The 22,991-nt window shown below is 35.3% G+C and overlaps 1 protein-coding gene across 1 annotated transcript in view; it reads right to left on the bottom strand.

Moving 5' to 3' along the window:
* Thor (eukaryotic translation initiation factor 4E binding protein thor) overlaps positions 1 to 16,978 on the bottom strand; it is a 43,538-nt gene extending 26,560 nt beyond the window's left edge. The window contains exon 1 of the mRNA XM_072538384.1: positions 16,705 to 16,978. Coding sequence (XP_072394485.1) covers positions 16,705 to 16,846 — 142 coding nt within the window. The 5' untranslated portion in view covers positions 16,847 to 16,978. The remainder of the gene's footprint in view (positions 1 to 16,704) is intronic.
* Positions 16,979 to 22,991: the final 6,013 nt, after the last annotated feature.

Below are 22,991 nucleotides of genomic sequence, written 5' to 3'. Positions count from 1 at the left end.
GGAAAACTTACACAACTATGCTTTCCGGTTTTTATTTCTGGCTTTCAACTGTTTCTCTAATAGATACACTCGCGATCATAAAATCCGGGTCACCTTGAAAATTTCAAGTTTCTGGAATATTTTTGCCTGTGGTGCAGTAATAACCTTTTTTTTACGCTAATGTATTTTTTATTTGTCATCAATGTTTGTTTTGAAAGAAAATAAACGGTTTTTTAATGTTTTTATTGAAAAAGCAGAAAATAAACCAAATTGTTGATAAAACATGCATACGGAAAAAATGGAAAATACAGAACGTGGTAAAATGTCAGTGAAATTTCAATGACTAATATCGTGTATTGCCTCCACTTGCTCCAATGACCTCTTGCAGACGACGGGGCATACTCTCAATTTTTCTCCGCTTTTTATTCAAGAGAATCCACCTTGGTTTTTATTCAAGAGAATCCATCTTGGTTTTTATTCAACAGAATTTACCTTGAAGAATACGAAAATGAAATTTTTTTTTTTGGAATAAGAAATCCATCTCGATTTTGAAAGTCCGCATGGCTTTGGATTGGAGAGGGATCCACATGGTTTCGGCTTAGCGGCATGGTTTTTGCAGACATTGTATGGTCCGAGTTGAGAATGAAACAGCAGGAGGATTTCTCATAGAGTAGAGCTAAGTTTCTTTATTTCTTGAGATTTTGTATATAGATACTTAATTCCCTGTTGTTAGAACCTCAATTTAATTGTTATTACATTTTGAATTATTAAAATATAAATAAATAAAGATATGTGTTAAAGAAATTATTTTATTAATAATTCCCGATTTCTCAAATTAAGTTAGTTTATGCCGAACATCACCCCTGAGGGGTTTCAATGTGCAATGGGTGGGCTAGCCGTTACACAATTGGCGCCCAACGTGGGGCGCCAATTGTGTAACGGCTAGCCCACCCATTGAACATCACCCCTGAGGGGTTTCAATGTGCAATGGGTGGGCTAGCCGTTACAACATGTTGTGGTATGTTATTCCACTCTCTCACTAACAAATCATTGAACTCCTGTCCGTTGTTAGGAGGAGGTGTTAGGGGTTGAATACGTTTTTTCAATCCCAGATATCTTCGATGGGATTCAGGTCCCGAGACCTAGCTGGCTAGGGTAACTTCGAAATTCCAACCTCGTCCAAGTATTGCATACTGATCGTGGCAACGTGCGTTTGCGCGTTGTTCTGCATAAAAACGACGTTTTCTCCAAGCCTTGCCATGGTATGCATAACATGTTCTTCCAGAATCTCCTTAATGTCCCTTCGTGCAGTTAAGGACCCATTTTCGATAAAGGGTAATTCTGTGCAGAAGTCGGAAGATACACCTCCCCAAGCCATGACCGAGCCTCCACCAAATGGCATTCTTGGATCAATGCAAGCTTGTAAAAATCATTCACCAGTTCTCCTCCAAACTCTTACACGTCCATCGGATCCAGTTAGGCAGAAACGGGATTCATCTGAGAATAACTCTTTGCTCCAATCGTTAATTCCTCAATGCGCGTATTTTCGAACAAAAGCTAGTCGTGCAACTCGATGCGCCAGGCGAAGTGGCGGTCCTGTAGCCATTACCCGAGAAGATAGTCTAAAAGAACGAAATCTTCTCCTGACCGTTGCAACGCTAACATTGCGATTTCGTACTTCCTGTAGACGATTTCGATGCATAATCGCAGTTGAGATCCGGTTTCGTAAAGCCTGAACACACAAGAAAACGGTCATCTCGTACCGTGGTCATTCTTCTTCGTCCAGAGCCAGGTTGTCTGGATAGCAAACCCTTCTCCTGAAAGTGTTGAAGCACTCGTTGAACCGTAGAAAGGCTTACGCCAACAGTTCTTGCGACTTGCCGTTGAGTGTGACCGTCTTTCACAAGCGCAACAATTTGTGCCGTTTTAACAACAGTCAATGGTATTTTTGGCAAAACATAAACAATAATAAACACTAATAATGGCACTAATAAACACTAATGGTGGCAATAATAAACGTTTGTTCGTTGCGTTTGAACAGAAAGTCGAAGCACAAATGAGACATTTAAAACAAGCGGCAGTTACAGGTACCGTTCATTTTGGGAAGTGTGCGCTTTCCCGCGAAATCGGCACTATTGAAATTATTTGTTGCAAAGGAAACCGCTAAGCCGACAACAATTCCCAGAAACATGCATTAGTTTGTATTTGTGTTATTATTATTTACGATAAAGCTCGTTAAAAATGAAATATCGGTGATTTTCAAGGTGACCCGGATTTTATGATCGCGAGTGTATATACACCTTCTGTCCAGCTTCTTATAAAATGTCAATAAGTCTTTTAAAATGGTACAAATACAGTTTTACCTTTTTCTTCTTATCTTCAGTTGTGAGTGTGGGTTTTCCACGCGGACATAATTCTAAATCTTATACAAGAGATTCAGTCTTTCTTTGCTTTCTACAAGTGATCTAAACGTTTTATTATAATAAACAAATGCATAATCAATTATTTAGATATCTTTATCTGCTATTAAAAGCTCGAGTTACGTATTTACACGACATAAACCTTCTTTAGCGATTTAACCTTTGCAATGATTGTTATTGTTAATGATAATGATGTTTACCCACTTACTTTAAAACAAAAACAAATGAATTCCAAGATACGTATAATTGCATTTTGCTATTGAAGGATTTTCTTTGTTTAAACGGGTAATATAATTAATTAAGAAAATGAAAATTGTTTAGTTTTCTTGGTATAGTTGGTTTCTTGGTAGTAAGTGTAAAAATATGTACCATTATCTAATGTGTTACTGAAACGTTTTTAGGTAATATTTTTTCTTAATTTTGCACTATGCTACCATTATAATAAAAGTTATATTTAATCGCATGTTAAGCTTCATACTTCCCAAAACTCTGGAAATTTTTTGAAGTAATTATCATCCATCCAAGGCAAGAAAAGACCACAATGAAGTACCATTACTGATTTATCAGCTTACTCCCACGCGTAAGCAAATTTTTTAAAAGATTATTGTTACCAAGCTATACGTAGGTTAATAATTCCTAACATTGCTCTCAAAATATCATTTTCACTTCTGATGCGAGGAAATTCTTCTGTTGTAGTAAAATTGGAATTATTTGTATCTTTAGAAAAACTAGACGTACTTGGCAAGTTTAAGGGTTCACCTGGATTTTAAATCAACTGAGATGAATGTTAAGGGATCGGTTAAATCCTAAAATGAATCTCTGGTTGTACACAAGGGTTATAAGGCCCATGATAACTTATGGTTCAGTGGCGTGGTGGAACAAAACGCAACAGTCCGGGGCGATTCGATTGCTCAGTAGCACACAAAGGCTTGCATGCTTGTTACAGGAGCCATGAGAACAGCCCCAACGGACGCGCTAGAAGTTCTGCTAAACCTACCACCTCTGCATATATACATACAGAGTGAAGCCAGATCAACAGTACATCGGTTGATCGGCCAAGCTCCAATAAGTATGATGCAGGGAGCTGATAACTTAAGGCTATACCAGGACATAAAGGCAGACCCCGTTCTAGGAATGCCTGTAGACCGAATGGTTACGAGGTATAGTTTTAACAAAAATTTTCAAATTACAATACCAAAAAGAGAGGACTGGGAAACTGGTCCGCCGCTAACAGCAAGCTCAATATGGTATACGGACGGCTCCAAAACGGATACAGGTACGGGGGCTGGAATATATGGCATAAAACCAAGGACGGAAGTCCGGGTATGTCTAGGAACATACGCGACCGTATTTCAAGCCGAATTAGCTGCTATACACAGGTGCGCTATGGAACTAATCGGCCGAAATGTAGATAACGACTCCATCGTTATCTATTCGGATAGTCAAGCGGCTCTAAAGGCTCTCAGTTCGGTACAGATCGATTCATGGCTGGTATGGAACTGTTTGGATGTCCTCTCTCAGGTGGGAAGTCGAAACAGGTTGACACTTGCCTGGGTGCCGGGACATAAGGGTCATCGTGGCAACGAGAAGGCCGATGAATTGGCCCGAGAAGGCGCATCTACGCCACTGGTTGGTCCGGAACCCTTCTTTGGAATCGCAAATACGATAAAAAGGGCAGCCATACACAAATGGGTGCAACAGAAGTCTCTTGAGTGGTGGAACAACTCACCAGGACAGAGGCAGGCCAAACAGTTCATCAAAGGACATTCGGCTAAATTTACAGCAGACTTACTTTCGCACAGACGTAGGACTGTCAGAATGATAGTGGGTCTGCTCACTGGGCACTGTAGACTCAATAGACACTTGAGTCTCATAGGCCTGACAGAAGAGGACACCTGTCGTTTCTGTCTGGAACAAGAGGAAACCGCTCTACACGTTCTGTGCCATTGCGAAGGTCTCGCACGAATGCGGTTTCTAGAACTCGGAGAGGAAAAACCGGAAGCACCAGGCTACATGAAAAGGCCACTATCAAGGCTGTTGAGTCTCATTAAGAGGACCAAGCTAGATGAAGTGCTTTAAAATAAGGGGGAAACACAATAGATCTGCAAAGGTCGCAGTGTATCAGGCTCTATTGGCCGCCCCATTTTCTACATTCTAAGGGATCGGCAATGAACCGTTGTGCGAAACTGGTCGAATAACAGACTACAAATTGGTATCGCATTACAAATTACAATAGCAAGATCATCCTGAGCTATCTATGTTGTCTCGTCTGCGTAACAGAGTATTTTTAGTTCTTTGTTCCCCATTCGATATCCTCTCCCTCTATTAACGCTTTTGATAACTTTACCCACAATTAAATTGAAGAGGTAAGTGCTTAACGAGAGTCTGTCTTACTCCGTAGTATATGACTATAGTTTACGTTAGTTGTCTATCTATTCTGTCTTCCATCTTAATGTTCTGGTAGATGTTTTCAACAAACATAGAAACGCTAATACTTTAAAACGAGTTCTCGCTAATTTACTTTATAACGAATACTGCATTCACACACGATCTTTAAGTACATCTCTTTATTGATCTTTGTTGTTCATCTGCTAAGCTTATCCTTTGATTTATTTGTTCATGAAACATTTTTGTTTTATTCAGCGGAGATTCATTAAACATTTTTAATGGGGACTAAATGGTTTTAAGTCAAAATAATGTCTTATTTCGTTACCCCTTTGTCCATCGACCCCGTCACCTACTCCCTCTTACTTCCCTTCATTGTCATACTGAATCATTAATAACTATTGTCGTTGACTCTGAATGGATGGTTTTTTTGTTCTATTTCGAATTGACTGTATAAAACTGTTTTATTCAATAAAACCTTATTAAAATGCACTGTGAAGACAGAAAAAACTGTACTGTTTACTGTTACATTTATTCTATTATGTTTACTGACTGATATTTACAACCTCATTGCTGCAAGTACCTTTAGTGACTATGGCTTAGCTAGAGCTATAGCTAGGGTTATTGCATGCGCTGATGAACTGATAGGCTCACAGCAGCATGCCTTTAACTATAAATATCTAAAAATTAAATTAACTTCTTCATGAACCTTTGATACTCAATAACTACGATACCTAAAGATAACTTGAGGCAATAATAAAACACCAATTGCATCTCCAAATCTTTTTTATATTAAGGGAAGCAGTTTATTCGATTAAAACTTAAATTTTGGAGTGGAAAATACTTCAAAATTACACGTAAATAAAAGTTTATTGATCTTTATAAAAAATATTAAAAAAAAACACTTATGATAAATACCTGCTTTTGTCTGTCTCTCTCAAAACTTAATCCGCTCGTAGAGATAGACATTTACTTACGTCTTTTATGTACTCTTTCACATAGTTGCTGCTTTGAGTTATCTTTGATGTTTGATATTTCCGCTTATTTTTTATATTAAGTTACATAATCTTATTTTTGGACATTATCCAAGACAACATCAGTTTTACATATTAAACAGTGTTAACGACTGTTATCTACCACAATATACAAGTAAATTGCATCATCTTTGCCTATCCAACTATACGAGTATTGGCGTACAGTATCTATAGTCAGCTTAGAGACAAATAAAAATAGTAAGACACTACGCAATAAATACTAGTTTTGTGATTTTATAAAGATACTATTGTAGAATCGACAATTGTATAAACTACTATAAAAATTTAATAATTTTATAGAAAAATATTTCTTTTTCTTCGAGTGTCAGTTGTTCTAATACTTTTGCCAGTCATCAGGGCAATTTGTATTTCCGATTTATGTCCTTGTGTTTATCGTTTATTTTTTATGTGCCCTTGTATTCAGCACAATAACTAGAGGAAGCACAATTTCACAAATAGCACAAAACAAGCGTAAACACTCCAAAATATTAATCAAGTTGACTGAAATTTTAATAATATGTCAAGTTGTTCATTAGTATTTAATAATGTTTTATATGGTTGGCGATAAAATTTTGTATGCACCACGTCAGTACTCTTTATCGAACTTGTCTGTTACTCGCCTCGCTCGATTCGCTCTCTCTGCTCGTAATATCAGAGTCATTCGATAAAGAGTTACTTTACCGACTTAAATAACTATTTTACTGCGTCAATAAAAACAAAGTGGAATGATTTCTTTATGAAGTTTAGGAAATACGCAAATGTATGAATCCCTTGTGAAATATGAGTCTATTTTTTAAATTTAGGTCTCTGTGTTTTTATTATACCATTTGAAAACAAAGGAGAAAGAATTGAAAAACAGAAAAGAAATAAAAATAGTAATTACGGGTCTACCAATAGTCGCAACAGATGAAGCACTCTTAAAAAATATCGTAAAAGATTTTACATAAAAGTACCTAAAAGAGGATGTCGAAATAGAATCTGCAATGAAGCTAAGAAACAATATAATATGTCTGGTACAAATGAAGGATTGTAGCGAAAAAACAAGGTAACGACGGAAAAAAGCAATCTTAGATTTCTTACTGGGGAAACGATCTTTATCAACTATGATCTGACCGAAAAGGAAAGACACATGAGGCAGGAAATTGTAAATAAAGACAAGGAATTAAGAGCTGAAGGTAAAAACGTAAAATTAGGGTACAAAAAACTTACTGTGGATATCATAAAATGAGAATGGACCGGAAACGGTACTTTCAAACGAGAAAATTCTGGAAATATGGACCCAAAAACGGCATGCAGAAGTTAAAAAAGAAAAAGAAGACTCATTAGGCCGACAGGCTATATATATATATATATATATATATATATATATATATATATATATATATATATATATATATATATACAATAAACTTACGCCAAAACAAGATAGTGCCACTGTGAGTAACATACAAAAAAGGTTCTTGAAAATGACAAATACTATAAAGGAAGTAACGTCGAAGAATATCCCAAGATCAAGAAGATTTAGAAAAAACCACTGGTTTGGTAACGAATGTAGAACAGAGTGAAAAAAAGATAAGATTTGAGATTAAAATGTTTGCCATCGCAAAAACAAGACGACCTAGAAAGGTATGCCGAACAACGAAAAAAAAGTAAAGAAAATCTTAAGGGCGCTGAAAAGAAAGTAGGTATATGGATGATAAAGTGAAGCGTAATGACGAAAATTACAAGAGAAACGAAATAAAAAATTTCTACAAAAAGGTTAAATACATTAACACTGGGTACCAGGAAAGAACGATGAATGTAAAAGATACTTCGAAGAGCTGACAAATGGCGGAGTGATTATTGAAAAAAATTATAATGTTCCTAAACCCCAAAAGCATAAGAAAGAACTTCGGAGAATGTTTGGTTGGAAAGTATTGGAGGAAGAATGGAGAAGACTAGAATGGCTCGGACATCTAGAAAGAAAGCAAGGTAATAGACAAGTCAAGAATATTGGTTGGAGAATACCTAAGGGAAAAAAAGAGAGGAAGACCAAGAAGGAAATGGAGAGATATAGTGACGGAAGACGTCAGAGAGATGGGAATCATGGGCCTAAAAGGCCTGTTACTATACATACATACCTACACACACATACACACACATATTTTATATTATTGGCAAATTCTCCCTAAAGGAAGGCGATAAGCAACGTGAATCAGTTCATTTTAGTCTTTTTATTTGTCCGAACTCACGAATGCGTTCTGCAAAACGATGGTTTTGCTCTTCCGATCATTTTGTTCTGTATTGCTTCTGCTTAATTTGCTCTGGCGTAGTCTATAAATTTCCCATTTATATAATTTGTCCCTGAAGGTGCTTTTGTCTGTGTGTTTCGGTTATAGGTCTTTTCGAATTTCAGGTTATTTGAATGGAGTTTGTACTCCAGTATTTTTTTGTTAGCCCATTTCCTGGTAATTTTTTTAGATGTCCAAACAATTTCACGTTCTGTTGCTGTCTCTATCAAATCTGGGCGGTTTTCTGAGAGTAATACTTTATAGTATTCTTCCCAGTCTTCTTCTGATACGTTAATACGTTTGAACTTTTTCGTTGGTATTGTTCTTTAAAGATTTCAATATTTTCATTTTCATACGTCTTTTCCTGATGTCAGTTTCTATCAACTGTTTCGTTCCATTGTAGTCTATATCCATCTTCTGTTTGTCTATCACCGATGATTTTTCTGATTATTTTTCTTTTTTCTTTTTTGTCTTTCAGATCTTATTTTTTGTTGAGGGTTAGTGCCTCGTTTGCATATAAGGAAAGTTTGTTAACGGGGTTGTAGTAAAATGTTGTGTTGTTTGATATGGATTTCTTGTTATAGATATTTTGTGTCATCCCTAGTGCTTTTTTGGTCTTTTGCAGTCGGGTATTTTTATTATTATTATTACTTTATACTTTTATATATAGGTGTATGCAGGAAATCGAGTAATGCGATTTGAAAACAAATATTTTTCCACATTGTGACTTTTTCATTGCGGCGTAGTAACTTCCTTATCAAAATTATCAATTGCAGTTTTGTTTTTATAGAAAACAACACAAAAAAATTTACGATAAAAACAAAATTTATCACCCTTTGTCAGTGGATATCTCTAGTGGCGTGTTTTTTGATAACGGTTAATTGAAAACTACATAAAATTATGAGAATTTATAACGAAAACTACTGCGTAGTAGTGGTAAACAAAATGTGAACGTCCAACATGAATAATATTTTGCTAAAAAATGTTGGAGCTTATTATATAAACGTTGAGCTGCCAACGTTTTGCGGTAAACTCAAGGCTGCGAATTTTAATGTTACACGTGGGTCGAAATTGAAAACAGAATCGTACTCTGACTTTACCGGCGTTTTATTATACCGGTGGATTTGTAAATAATATTATTTATTTTCGACAACTACATAGGGTAACATAGAGATGGCGCGAATTTCGAGGATTCTTCTTTAGTAGTCTGCACTATTCTATATAAATATATTGGTATGAAAAAAGTTGATTTTTGTCAAATTGATCGCTTACAAAATGATAAAATAAATGAATAGAAAAGGAAAAGAGCCCACCAAAATATAAGTACTTAGTCATTACCAAACAAAAATAGATACACCACTATTATAGATAGATATATGCACACATTTGTCGTATTGCATTTATAGATTTGAAAAAAGCATTCCACGGGCCCGATAGACACAGACTATTTGAAACTATGGAAAAATAAAGGAGTGCTAAGTAATAATCGAATAAAATAAGTGACATTGTGGATGTTATCAATAGCATTTCTTTTAAGAACGAGTATAGTATAATTGCGGCTTGAATGTCATAAGAGTTCGTGTAGGCGGCGATTATCTGGCGCAGTTAAAACCAAAAGTACAATGCTCTTTATCTTAAATACTTACGTATCTTTGAATATTTCCTTGAGCGAGCATTATCATAAAAAAGATGACATAGAGAAACCGATGGCACGCTGTGTTTTGCGTTTGTCCACTAAGTAATCAATGGATTACGTGAATCTGTTTGTTTTGCAGTACAAGCCTCATGTCAATCACTATTTATTCAGTAAGCGTTTGTAAAAAATGTGCAATAAGTACATACAAATACGTGATAATGTAGTTTTTTGACAATGCACAGTTTAGATAGTATTATTCTTTTATATCATATATCATATTAGCAGTTAATTCTTCTCGGTGGTTTCGGCATTTGTTTTCCAAGGGTAGCCTTAAAATACTTAAATAAGTATTTTTGTAGTATTAGGCACTAAATTCACCTCTTCTAGTCTATTATCATATATTCCTATATTTTTTAGCATTCGCACTAATTTTACATGCTGTACTTTATCGAATGCCTTTTCGAAGTCCACGAAGCATGCAAATACATCTTTTCTTTGATCGCGGCATGTTCGTAATAGGATATTTAGCGGAAAAGTGCCTCCCTACTTCCCATAGCATTTCTAAAACTAAATTGGGTATCTTCAAGATCTTCTTCGCACTTAACCCATTCGTTGCCGATCACGCGCCAGCGCGTGATGTGGTTACATCAGTCAGGTGCCACTTACCCACCAGCGAGTGACATGTCTAGATTTTTTACAAGTCGTGTAATTAGTTCGGCCTTAACTTTAAGTGAGTGCTGAAGGATAGGCACTGTGCGAAGATTATAATCAACATTATTTTGTATCCGGTTTTGATTTTTTTTTGTTTTTGGTTTTAAGTAGTTATAAAAATGATGACAGATAGAGATACAGAATTAGCAGGACTCTCACGTCCTAAAAGAGGTAAATACGATAATAAAAGACCTTTATCTGAGGCAGAATTATTAGCAATATTGGAAGAAGAGTTGTCTGATAATGCTGTAGTGTAGAGGATTCTGATTTCGATTGTAACAGTGATGACGAGTTTTTACCTAATAATTCAGAGCATTCAGACTCAGAAAACGATATACATGAACAAATAACTCAAACAGTTTATAAACCAGAAAACATAGAAGTATTGGAATGGAAGAATGGTTCAGGATCTATGAATTTTTTTTCCTTTTACGAAGGCTGAGAGTTTACTTGAAATTGTTCCAGGAAATGAACCAATTGATTTTTTTAGGTAAATTTTTTGTTACTAATTTAGTACCAATATTTAGCTCACTTTATGATTTCAGACATTTATTGACTGACCAATTTATTAATGAAATTTTTACACAAACAAATAACTATGCTGTTGAATTGTTAGTGAGAAAAATCAGGTATTACAATGTGGAAAGATGTTCATCATCATCCAGCCTCAAGAGTCCACTGCTGAACATAGGCCTCTTCCTCATGTTTCCAACCCCGTCTATCTTGCGCCGCTCTCATCCAGTTTTTATTGAGTCTTCTTAAATCGTCAGTCCATCTTGTAGGTGGTCGACCAACGCTTCTCTTGTCTTCCCTTTGCCTCCATTCCAATAACCTCTTTGTCCATCGCCCATCTGTCATTCTGGCTATGTGTCCTGCCTATCTCCATTTTAGTCTGGCTATCTTCTCGATGATGTCAGTCACTCCGGTTCTTCTCCTGATGTCTTCGTTGGTTATTCTGTCTCGAAGAGTTATTCCTAACATGGACCGCTCCATTCTTCTCTGCGTGACTCTCAGTTTGGTAGCTGCTGCTTTTGTTAATGTAAGTGTTTCTGCTCCGTACGTCAAGACTGGGAGGACGCATTGATCAAATACCTTTCTCTTTAGGCATGTGGGCAGCTCACTTTTAAAAGTTTCTTTCAGTTTTCCAAATGCTGCCCACCCAAGGCCGATTCTTCTCTTCAGTTCATGAGTCTGGTTATCCCTGCCAATCATAATTTCATGTCCCAGGTATTTATATCTATCTACGAGTTCTATTTCTTTCCTACCAATACTGATGTTCTGGTTGGGTACCAAATTGGTCATGATTTTTGTTTTCGAGATACATATTTATATTTAAACCTACACTTTCTGTAGCCACAACGAGTTCCTGTACCATCTCTCTTGCCATACCTAGATCTTCAGCTATTATAAGTATATCATCGGCGAAACGTAAGTTGTTTAGATATTCTCCATCTATTTTTATTCCCTTTGTCATCCAATCCAAATTCTTAAAAGCATGTTCTAGCACCGTATTAAAAAGTTTAGGTGACATTGGGTCTCCTTGTCTAACCCCCCGTTCTATTTTTATGAGATTACTGTTAGTATGTAATCTGACAGTGGTTGTTGCCTGCAGGTATATTTTGTATAATAATTTAGTATATCTATAATCTAGCCTGCATTCTTTAAGCGCCTGTAATATTTTGCTTAGCTCAACTGTGTCAAAGGCTTTGTGAAAATCGATAAATATTAGAACTAGAGGTTTGTTGTATTCCACTGCTTTCTCTATTAGGGTTTTTATACTTTGTAGATGGTCATTTGTTCCGTAACTTTTTCGGAATCCTGCCTGTTCCCTTGGTTGATAAGTCTCTAATTTTCTTTCCATTCTCTTAACTAGTATTCGCGTAAACAACTTATATATATGGCTGAGGAGGCTAATCGGTCTGTAATTCTCTAAATTTGCTTTGTCTCCTGCTTTGTGTAATAGAATCATAGTAGCGTTGTTCCAGTCTGTTGGAATATTGGCGCTGTGAAGGCAGATATTGAAAAGTTGTTTAATTTTTTCAAGTAATACATCCCCTCCAATTTTTAGTGCTTCTGATACTATTCCATCTTCACCCGGGGTTCGATTATTTTTCATTTTCTTCAGGGCTTCTTTGATTTCTGATTTTTTTATATCGGGAAAGATGTTACTCGAGACGAATTACTTGTATTTGTGGGATTATTATTGCACATGGGGAATATTCGTCTAAACCGGATTCAAGATTATTGGAAAACTGACTATCTATTTAGGTTTAGTGTATTTGCAGACGACATGAGTAGAAATCGTTTTCTTTTACTACTGCGATCCATACATTTTGCCGAAAATCCTCGTGATGGTGAAGTGACTCCAGTGGACAGGTTGTATAAAATAAGGAATGTTATTAATTATTTTAACTCCCAAATATCTCAAATATATTACCCAGGACTTTAACTTTCACTCGATGAATCCATGGTGCTGTGGCGTGGTCGTCTAAGTTTTCGCCAATATATTAAAAACAAACGCCACAAATATGGAATAAAATTATATATGTTGACGACATCTGGAGGAGTAGTATTAAAATTTATGGTTTACAAAAGCATGTTAGATTATTGTGGAGGAAAAGGACACACAGAAAAAGTTGTCCTAAATTTAATGGAAAATTTTTTAGATATTGGACATAGCTTGTATATGGATAATTATTATAACTCGTATGAACTAGCACAGCGTCTTGCATATAAAAAAACGCATTGCACAGGAACTATGCGAGCTAATAGAAAATCATTTCCCCGGGAAGTAAAAGACAAAGTGTTAAAAAAAATGAAACTATAGCAAAGTATGCGAATGGCACAATGATCGGTAAATGAAAAGATAAGAGAGAGGTTGCATATATTTCCACTGAATATAAGAATGATATGTTAGAAATTCTTACAAGACGACAAGAGAAGAAAGTAAAACCGATTCCAATTATCCAATATAATAAATATATGATCATAGAGATTTTTCACTTAATTGTCATATTTCCCATCTGCAGTCGGGGCATATATTTGAAGAATATTGGTTTTGAATGGTTGAGTATTTATTTGGAGTAATATTATTCTATCCGAGACTGGTACGAAGTTGGTCACATATTTACTCAGTTCTGATGTTACTAATATACCTACAACATTTTTGTGATACGGGTCTTCTGTGCTGTTACCGGAATAATATAATACACTACCACTCTTTTTACATATCCCTGACTCTGTCCATCTCAATTCCCTGATTTCCGGTAGATTTATTTCATTCTGTTCATTTCATTGTTGAAGTTTTCCAGCCACAAAAAGACTTCTGATATTGCATGTGCATCTTTCATCTTTAGACCGCCGAATACAATATATAAAAATGGAAATGAAAAGAAAACGAAGAGGTTGTGGGAGGTGCGAATTGAGTAGATAAACAGAAATACGCAACACTTTCGAGACTTGGAAACGACAAAAAATGTATCTGCGAGCATTTAAACATAAATGAATATAGCACATACCTTTAACTTATGTATAAATGTCTGCAGAAACATTTTTACCTTTTCCAATGATATAGATTTATATGTAGCGATGTAGACTGCGATACCTGCTTATCTTGTAGATTATCAAAAGATATTTTATAAAATAACATTGTTATTAATGTGCCATATCCACCTTTTTGCGTATAAGTGTACACATATTTACGAGACCTATAGTTTAACTTCGGCTCCGAACGACTGAATGTAGTAGAAGAGCTGTACTGGACAGATTGCGACTTCGTGGAGGCGACCATGGCAATACTTTTTGATTTTGTAGTGAGAATAGAACCCACATGATTGGGCATTAAAGGTGGACAAACTCACCTCTGAGCTAACCATTTACCACGACAAACTAATTCAATGTAAAAACTAGAATATAGAACAATCATCAACAATTTGTACCACATCAAACAGGTAACATCAAAATAGATCAATTAGCAGGTTATCTCAATTTAGCGAGAAGCACACACGAAGGTATTCTATTACTTCTGCTCTCCCAGAACAGATTTTCAAAAAAAAATCAGATGGAAACAGTGATCATCGGAGTATAAGTATGTACCAATTGACGTCAGACCCATAATAGAAAAAGAAAATTTTATGTAATTTTTCAAACATCAAATAAAATTTACCAAGAATAATTATTCTGAATTTATTATAGCGGGAGACTTTAATGCTAGAACAGTAGAATATGATAAGACTAAAGGCAAGATAACAAGAGTTCTTGTCGAAAAGAAAAACTGCCTAGCCAAGCCGTTCTCCCTTAAAGTCAACTGCAAATAGCTGACCGACACATGAAAGAAAAGAAAGTTGCTTCTCTAGATGACATCAGAACAACACATATAAAGTGATTGGGTTTATTACAGTGTATTGTGCAGAGAGGAAAGTCCAGGTAATCGTGCTCCTGAACTGGAGTATCACAGCCAAAAAACTTTCACCCAGTCGCGCTACTATGCCACCTCTAAAAATTGTTAGAAAGGACGCTTCTTTGGAGAATTACCAGTCTTTTGAGAAAAGATTAGTTCGAAAGAAGTTGGTTTGAAACCTTGAAAGTCTTGTTGCAGCCACGTTTTGAAACTATTCGAAAAAATAATGGTCACTGGGTCTGTCTCCGTGGCTCTGCAGCGTATGACATGATCAACAATCGCAAATTACATGCCAAGATATACCCCTCACTAAAGACAAGTTTTAAATCTTACAACTTACAAGCATCGTCAATTCGTGAACCGAACATTTCAGAACAGAGAATCAATTCATTGTAAGGAAAGAAGGGTCAGTGGAGGAACCAAAACAATTGTTTGTTCAAGACAGGGTTTTGTTTACTTTACTATATAATATACTTCCTTTACTCTATACCAAAATACTCAATTAAGATAATTGCTTTGAACTTTCTTTGAACCCATAAATTTATTTCATAAAATGTGCACTGTGGAGAGATTGTGTCAGACAACATTTACCTGCAGTCGTACAGTTCAATGACTCACTCTAAATCCACTGAGAATGGGGACGTCAAACTGCAGGAGTAGGAGTAACAGAGTCAATTGGAAATTTGACGTATGCTGTTGATGGTTGTTGTGACTATGGAGAGATGCCTACTTTAGATCATCTGTTAGTCTGTACAAAAATGAACCTTGTGTATAATTTTGAAGATCTTCTTGCTTACAAAGACCGGGAAAAGCAGGTAACACAGTTATCGGAAATAAAATATGAATTTTATGATTGATAGGATGTATGTTCCGGATACGAAAGAATGAACAATATAAGAGGAGGATGAATTTAGATCCTGGGAGGCTCGACGAAGAAAAAGTTTGGAAAAACCTGCTTTAGAGGAATCTTTAAAGTCCAAACTTATTCTGCGGTGTTACCAAAAATTTCCATAGAAATAAAATTTAAATGAAACACTGACAGAAGGTTTTCGGCCGGTTAAAGAAAGTCGCTGAGATAGTGTCTGGATATTGTAACCTTGAAAAGACCTCTACAACTTAGATAGGGTGAATGGTGAATGAATAATTGTGCAGGATATTGATATGATCCCAGTCTGTATACAACCGGCAAGGCAAGTGCTGAACTAGTAAAAATGCTTAAACTCTTTTAAGTTGCTGACATTTTTAATAAGAGGACAGATCTTATTGGTTTAATTAAAGGACAAGGTTTAATACAAATGTTTTATGATCAAGTGCTAAAGACACGTTGTATCTTGCATAATGTAAGAAAAGAAGAATACTAAAAGATACTGTCGTATTATGATTATGTCAAAACATTACAGACCTGAAAACGCTAAATTTTCAAATCAGTAAACATTTTTACAGTACAATCATTTACAACCAAGCAGTCGTCAATATTAATACATTTAAGTGCTATATATTAAGCTACTGACTTAGGGATGACATCATTTGGTTCACATGAACTACATACGGATATAGGTACTTGCAATTTGGGACAGCACAATATCCCAAGAAATAAATAATTATAGCAGTTATAGAAGGCAATATAGAATATCTATAATTACTAAGTAGGTATCAAAAATTCAATGCATCAGTATCGAGAAATTGGTTGTAAAACATATATCTTAAATAACAATTTATCTTGTTCCTGTAAAGATAAAGTGGAATGTAAACATGTATGTATATAAAAATATATGTTCTAAAATATTGACTTAATTTGACTTGTAAAAGAAAAGTTGAGTTATTTACTCAGTATTTTACAATAAACGAGAAAGAACAGAGTCAGTCTTACCTCCAGGTGTAGTCGAAAAGAGAGTTCCACCGGGAGTTGAGGAATAATGTGCAGGTAACTCGGAATGATCATTAATTAACACTCTCCTAATTGGAATCGCCTTACTTTCAACCGCTTGTCTTGCCATGGGTGATGCAGACATTTTAAAAATAGCTAATATGTAACGACACAAAAAAACTTATCAACCGCACAACTCAAATATTCTCCTTACAATAAATAAGATTTGTCGCTCCCGCGATGTTTCAGATTTTATAAGGAGTTCGCGCATTCAAACCTTATCGTACAAATAAAGTGCGTCAAACGTCACGGCGCAGCAAGTGTAAAAATCGACAGAGCAGAGTTGTCGGATGTAATTTTTTTCAACAAAATTGCAGTTTTTTTATACACATAATATAATGATGCCAAAAATACTTAAGCACTACAAGAAATAAAAAAGGTTCAACAAAGGTTTAACAATTGGTTCACATGAAATCACTGAGAAAGTGAGGATGACATTAGAAAGGATAGGAACAAGTTGGCCATCATGTTTTTTTAATGGAATTATGGAAGTGGTAGGTACAAATGCCAGGTGAAAAAGAGAATATTAGCAAAATGATCTTAAAAAAGTTATAAGTAATTGTAAATAGCTGATAAAGATATTACATAGAAATGGAGATGCTATAGTAGAATTAGAGGAGGATGGACCAAATAAAAGAAATGATGAAGCCTCCTCTTTTATCTTTTAACGTTCTATTTTAACTCCCAACATAATCTAGTGTTTTAGTTTAAAATCTTACTTATTTAGTTTACTTAATATTGATTTTGATGACTTGAAGAATTAATATGATGAGCTGAATAACTTTCTATTGAGAAACGTGTTCGCCCGATGTGCACTGGGTGGCGCGCATCCGAAATGTCCAAATTTCCATGACTATGGCGTATAAATCTGACTGAATTTGGCAGACGACATAGATTAAGTTGATTTTGAGGCCGTAGTGGTTTGTGGTTTATTGACCGAAGAAAATCCCACAAGAAAGGGTTTTACAAGGCCAAATTTTACGATCTCGATAGCCAATTCACATCATGTCCACGTAAGATCTTTTCCTCAAATCGCTTGTGCAGAATGTCCTGTTGAAACCAAATGTCAGACTTGCGTGCCGTCGACGTACGGGTGTTGGTTGATTGTTTACTGAAACTGTGGACTTAATTTTATTCACCACATTACGAATAGTCCTCTCGGTAGAATGATTAGGGTGACCGTAAAATGGACCTGGAATATTGCCCGAATAAAACACCTATTTTGATACAACAATTTTATTATTTTCACGAGTTTTTGTACGCTATATCCATCCATGGTGATTGGGCAGAACAGACTGAATAGATGATAGTTAGTTTGACAGATGTAGCTTCAACAATATAGCCGCTACTCTTTTAAACTATTTATATAATCGAAGTATAATAATAATAAATTGATTCAATATGTTTTTATTAATATGTATTTATATTTTAGTATGACATTGATCCAGTTTATTGTCTTGAATATCGAGCCACGTAGCTTCTTGAGTATACATAATTACTTACAACCATGGACGTATAAACAAAGATATTTATTTATACGTCCATGCTTACAACATATTGGACTAGAATCTTATAGGAACCTTAGACTTTAGAAAAATAATTGAATTATAGGAAATACGATATAGTATAATATATTGTGTAACAAAGGAGAGAAGACATTAGAAAAAATGTAACTTTTCTTCTTCTTCTGAAGTTACCTTCTCCATTACTGAAGGTTGGCGATAATTACAACAAATTGCTCTCTATCTTGAGCTGTGCTTTATGGATGAGTGTCAATAGATGGCAGTCTCTTACATTCTTCAACCACGAGCATTTTATTCTTACTTGACCTCTGTTTCCTTCCACGTTCTCTTCTATTACAAGTCGTAGGAAGTTATATTGTTCTTCTCTGTAAATATGTCACAGATAATTCATTTTTCTGTTTTTTTATAATTTTTAGGAGTTCTCTCTTAGCCACTATTATTCCCAGCACCTCATTGTTGGTTTCGTGCTTTGTCCAAAAGATTTTCAGCATCCTTCAAAAAACCCCATCTCAAAGGCTCCTATTTGCGTTATACTAGTAATTCTAAGAGTCACAGTTTCCACTAAGTATAACAATATTTAATAAATGAATGTCTTTACATATCGGTATCGGATATCCAATGATAAGATAGAGTTAATTAGGAATTTGTGTGAAGTGAAAACTTCTTGAGCAACGCTCTGCACTTTTTGGATAGGGAAAAAACATTGAACACGCGAGAGATTTTTACGACCGTCACCGCTACGCAAATTGGTGGCAAAGTCGCACAGCGCGGGACTGGCTCGACGAATCATGACGTATTAAGTCTTGTTGGAAAGGGGAGTAGGTAACTAGTACAATGATAGACAAACAAATATGGAGGTATTACCAAAAGGGCATTACATCATATCTCCGTTGTTATTGGCCCGATTGGAGCGTGTGATGCGTTAAATGAAAGGGGAGAAGATAACGATTATATTAAGATGGAAAAAACAAACAAGGCGATCACCAAAATAGCACTTCACAGCAAGCTCGTTATTAATGAACGTATAGTTACATACGAGATGTCAGATGTCACTATGGAGGAAAATAGATTTATTATTCTACAAATTTTGATTTATTGACTTGAAGGAAGCCTCTGGCCGAGCACAAAATAAAAACTGATCGAATCCGAACATGCAACATAGCAAATAAAAGGGGAAGATATACCGAATATATTAAGATAAAAAAAAGCCGTCTACCAAAAGGGCACTACACAGTGTCTTGATTATTAATGAACGTATAGTTACATACGAGATAGCATAGGACTCTATGGATGAAAATGAATATACTATAAGACAAATTATGATTTATTGACTTAAAGAAGGCCTGTGGCTAAGTACAAAATAAACAACTGATCGAATCCTAACATGCGACATAGCAAATGAAAGGGGAGGATATAACGAATATATTAAGATAGAAAAAACAAATAAGGCGACTACTAAAAGGGCTCTACACAGCATCTGCCTTAATAATGAACGTATAGTTACTATATAGGGTACTATATAAGCTAATAGATTTACTATAAGTCAAATTTTGAATTATTGAATTATACATTCTTCTTATTTTTTAAAAAGCGGACCTCGTATATTCTATATGAGCTCATATTTCGATCTCGTGGTTAAGTCGTTTGTTATCCATCAAGCCAGATACTGATCTCTTTGTACGGGTTCCATCTGTTTATTATAGATACGAGTATTAATGTCAGCATTGGGTGTACGTGTAACAGCCATTACTTTTGTTTTTATTTTCAGTCCTAAAGTATCTCCTTCTCTGGTTATAACATCCAGAAGTCGTTGCAAGTTCTCAGCACTATCCGCAATAATGACAGTGTCGTCTGTGGATCTTAAGTTGTTTACGTTTTCTCCATTGATTTTTATTCCTTCTTTAATATTTTCGAGAGAATTTTGAAAGACTTTTACAGAATCTATATTGAATAGTGGAGAATGTAACACACACAGCCTTGACGAACTCTACTTTTTATTACCATTTCTGTTGTCAGACAGTCGTCCATTTTAATTTATGCCATTTGATCCTACTACACGTTTTTAATAAGAGACACAGTGTTATGGTCTATACCATGTTACGTTAAGGTTTTTATGAGTTCTGTAGATTTACTAGAGCAAACGCTTCGATAAAACAGAGTAACGTGTTTTTTCGCTGATCTGGAGACCAAATAAACCCAATTGTCGCTCAGGTTTTTCCCGCTTTCTATTTATATACGTTGATGTACAACTTTAAGTAGAATTTTCAAAACGTGGCTCATCAGACTAATAATCTGAACTATGAGCATCTATTTGCTCCATTTTTGTTGGGTATGGGTATAAATGTCGATCTAAACCAGTCTTCTGGGATGATTCCGGTGGTATATATTTTGTTTAGTTATAGTGTTAAGGTCTGAAGATTTTCTTCATTGGTAAGTTTTATCATCATCATCATCATGATCATGATCACAACCCTTTTTGAGTCTTGGCCTGTCGCAGAATTATTTTTTATTTTTTAGGTTGTTATATCATTTTCTATTTGTTCTATGTTTCTAAGCTTCGGAATTTCACTTCTTCTTTTTCGTACTGGTACTTGTTTGCTTATTTTGTTTGGTATTTTGCCATGTTTCATTTTTTCCGCATGTCCCATCCAACGCAGCCGTCCTATTTTAATAAATGTTACGATATCCGGACCCTGGTATATTTTGTATATAATTCAAAGAAGTTTTAAGTTTTTTAAGTGCATTTTTAACTTCTGATGTTAATGTTTTAAGTATTGTTTCTTGGATTGTATTCATTTGTGGTTCTATTCTTTCGTTATCAAAGAGATCTTGGGTGTATTTTTCCTATATGTTTGCTACATTTTCTGGGATAGATACTATTTGATTGTTATTATCTACTAGAGTTGTTGTAGTGAATTTTTTCTGCATATTTGTAACTTTATTTGTCTTTTTGTATACATTAAAGTTGCCATATTTTCTTAGTAAATCCTCCGGTTCCTGACACCTGCTGTTTATCCATGCTTCTTTCGCTTTTTTGATGGTTCCCTGGTTTTCTTCATATTTTACTTTATTTTGACTTTTATATTTCCATCAGTTTTACGATTTTTTCTAATTATGCATGTATTCTTTGTATTCTGATGGTTGTGACTGTTGTTTTGAAAGTGTGTGAAATACTCTTAACTGCCTGTACTGATTCCGTAAATGTTTCACTGAATTTTTCTTTGAGAATATTGATTATTTTCTCAATCTCTGCTTATACTTCTGGATGTTTAAGTTTCTCCAGGTTAGTTTTTACCTACTCTTTGTGTTTGATTTTCATCAGTTTAATTGAGATATTTAATTAAAACATGCGACAAGAAAACAGTTTCAGAACTTAGAACCTCTGATCAATCGAAGTTCCACTGTATGTGAATACCGTCAAAAAATTGTATTTAAAACTTATTTGAGAAAAGTAAATCCGGCAACTACGCCACCACGAAAGTCGGCGCCAGCTGCAGGACAACACAACGTGGAAATGTTTGTTGTTGTTTATAATATTGTGATATTATTGCTTTAATTAAATTGTGATTGTAATATTATGATAATTAACTTACTACAGATTAGATCACCGGGTATTGCGACTAAAAACTACATTTTTTTAAACTTTCATTTCCATAGAAAACAACTATTATTCATGTACTTTATGTTAAAACGATTCTACGAAGACATGCCTTCAGTTTTTTTTATGGTGTACCTACTACGGTGTATGTATTAGAAAAGTAAAAAGTAATAAATGCTGTTATTAGTTTTTAGTTTATGGATTCTGTCAATCTGAAATAATACACGCACTTGAAATTAGCAAAAACAGAAAAGCAGCTGGCCCAGACGGTATATCAGTTGAAGTATGAATCTACAACCTAAAGGGCACCGTTCGCGTTGAGAGAGAAGATTATCTGCTGATACCAGCAGAGAACTACGAACAACACTGTGTTCTGTGTTGGAATTCTCTGGTATCAGTATCTCGATACAAATCTCATAGGGTATTATTTGACTATTTTGACTGTCTCAGGTATCGCCGTTTGTATCACTGTCGTGAAACTTTGATATCGCGTGCATGCAACTGAATTGTATCAACGTACCGTATGTATGCGAGCGTTCACTTCACTGTCAGTGCTATGATCTAGGCGAGGATACCTTGCGATGGTCTCCGTAATGAACGCACCCTTAGGATACTTTTCTTTGCATTTTTTTACCAAAATTGTTATTCCCGATTCCCTAAACTTGTCTATTTGAATATTCTTTGCATTTTGAGTTCTATAAACATGGATATAATTTGTATAAATATATAGTGACAAGTCTCAGTTGCATGCAAGTGGTATCAAAGTTTTACGACAGTGATACAAACGGCGATACCTTCTGATACTGATGCAGCGATATTGAGACAGTCAAATACACTATGAGATTTCACCAAAGTCACTCAAAGGTCAATGCAGCGATGCATAGTAGGTATAACAAAGAGAGATCGAAAAAAAAATGGATCAGAAAGAAAACTAAGGTCACTGATGTAATCCACAGAATTAAATTTTTAAAATGGCAGTGGGCGGAACATTTAGCGAGAAGAACTGGCAATAGATGGTCCACTAGAATTACACTGTGGTATCCAAGAAGACGTCCAAATTTAAGATGGGACTATGACATACGGAACCAAGCCGGTACGATATGGCACAG

This window comes from Diabrotica undecimpunctata, chromosome 7 (assembly GCF_040954645.1).
Source record: "Diabrotica undecimpunctata isolate CICGRU chromosome 7, icDiaUnde3, whole genome shotgun sequence".
Taxonomy (NCBI): Eukaryota; Metazoa; Arthropoda; class Insecta; order Coleoptera; family Chrysomelidae; genus Diabrotica; species Diabrotica undecimpunctata.
This window is presented reverse-complemented; position numbering and strand designations above follow the sequence as displayed.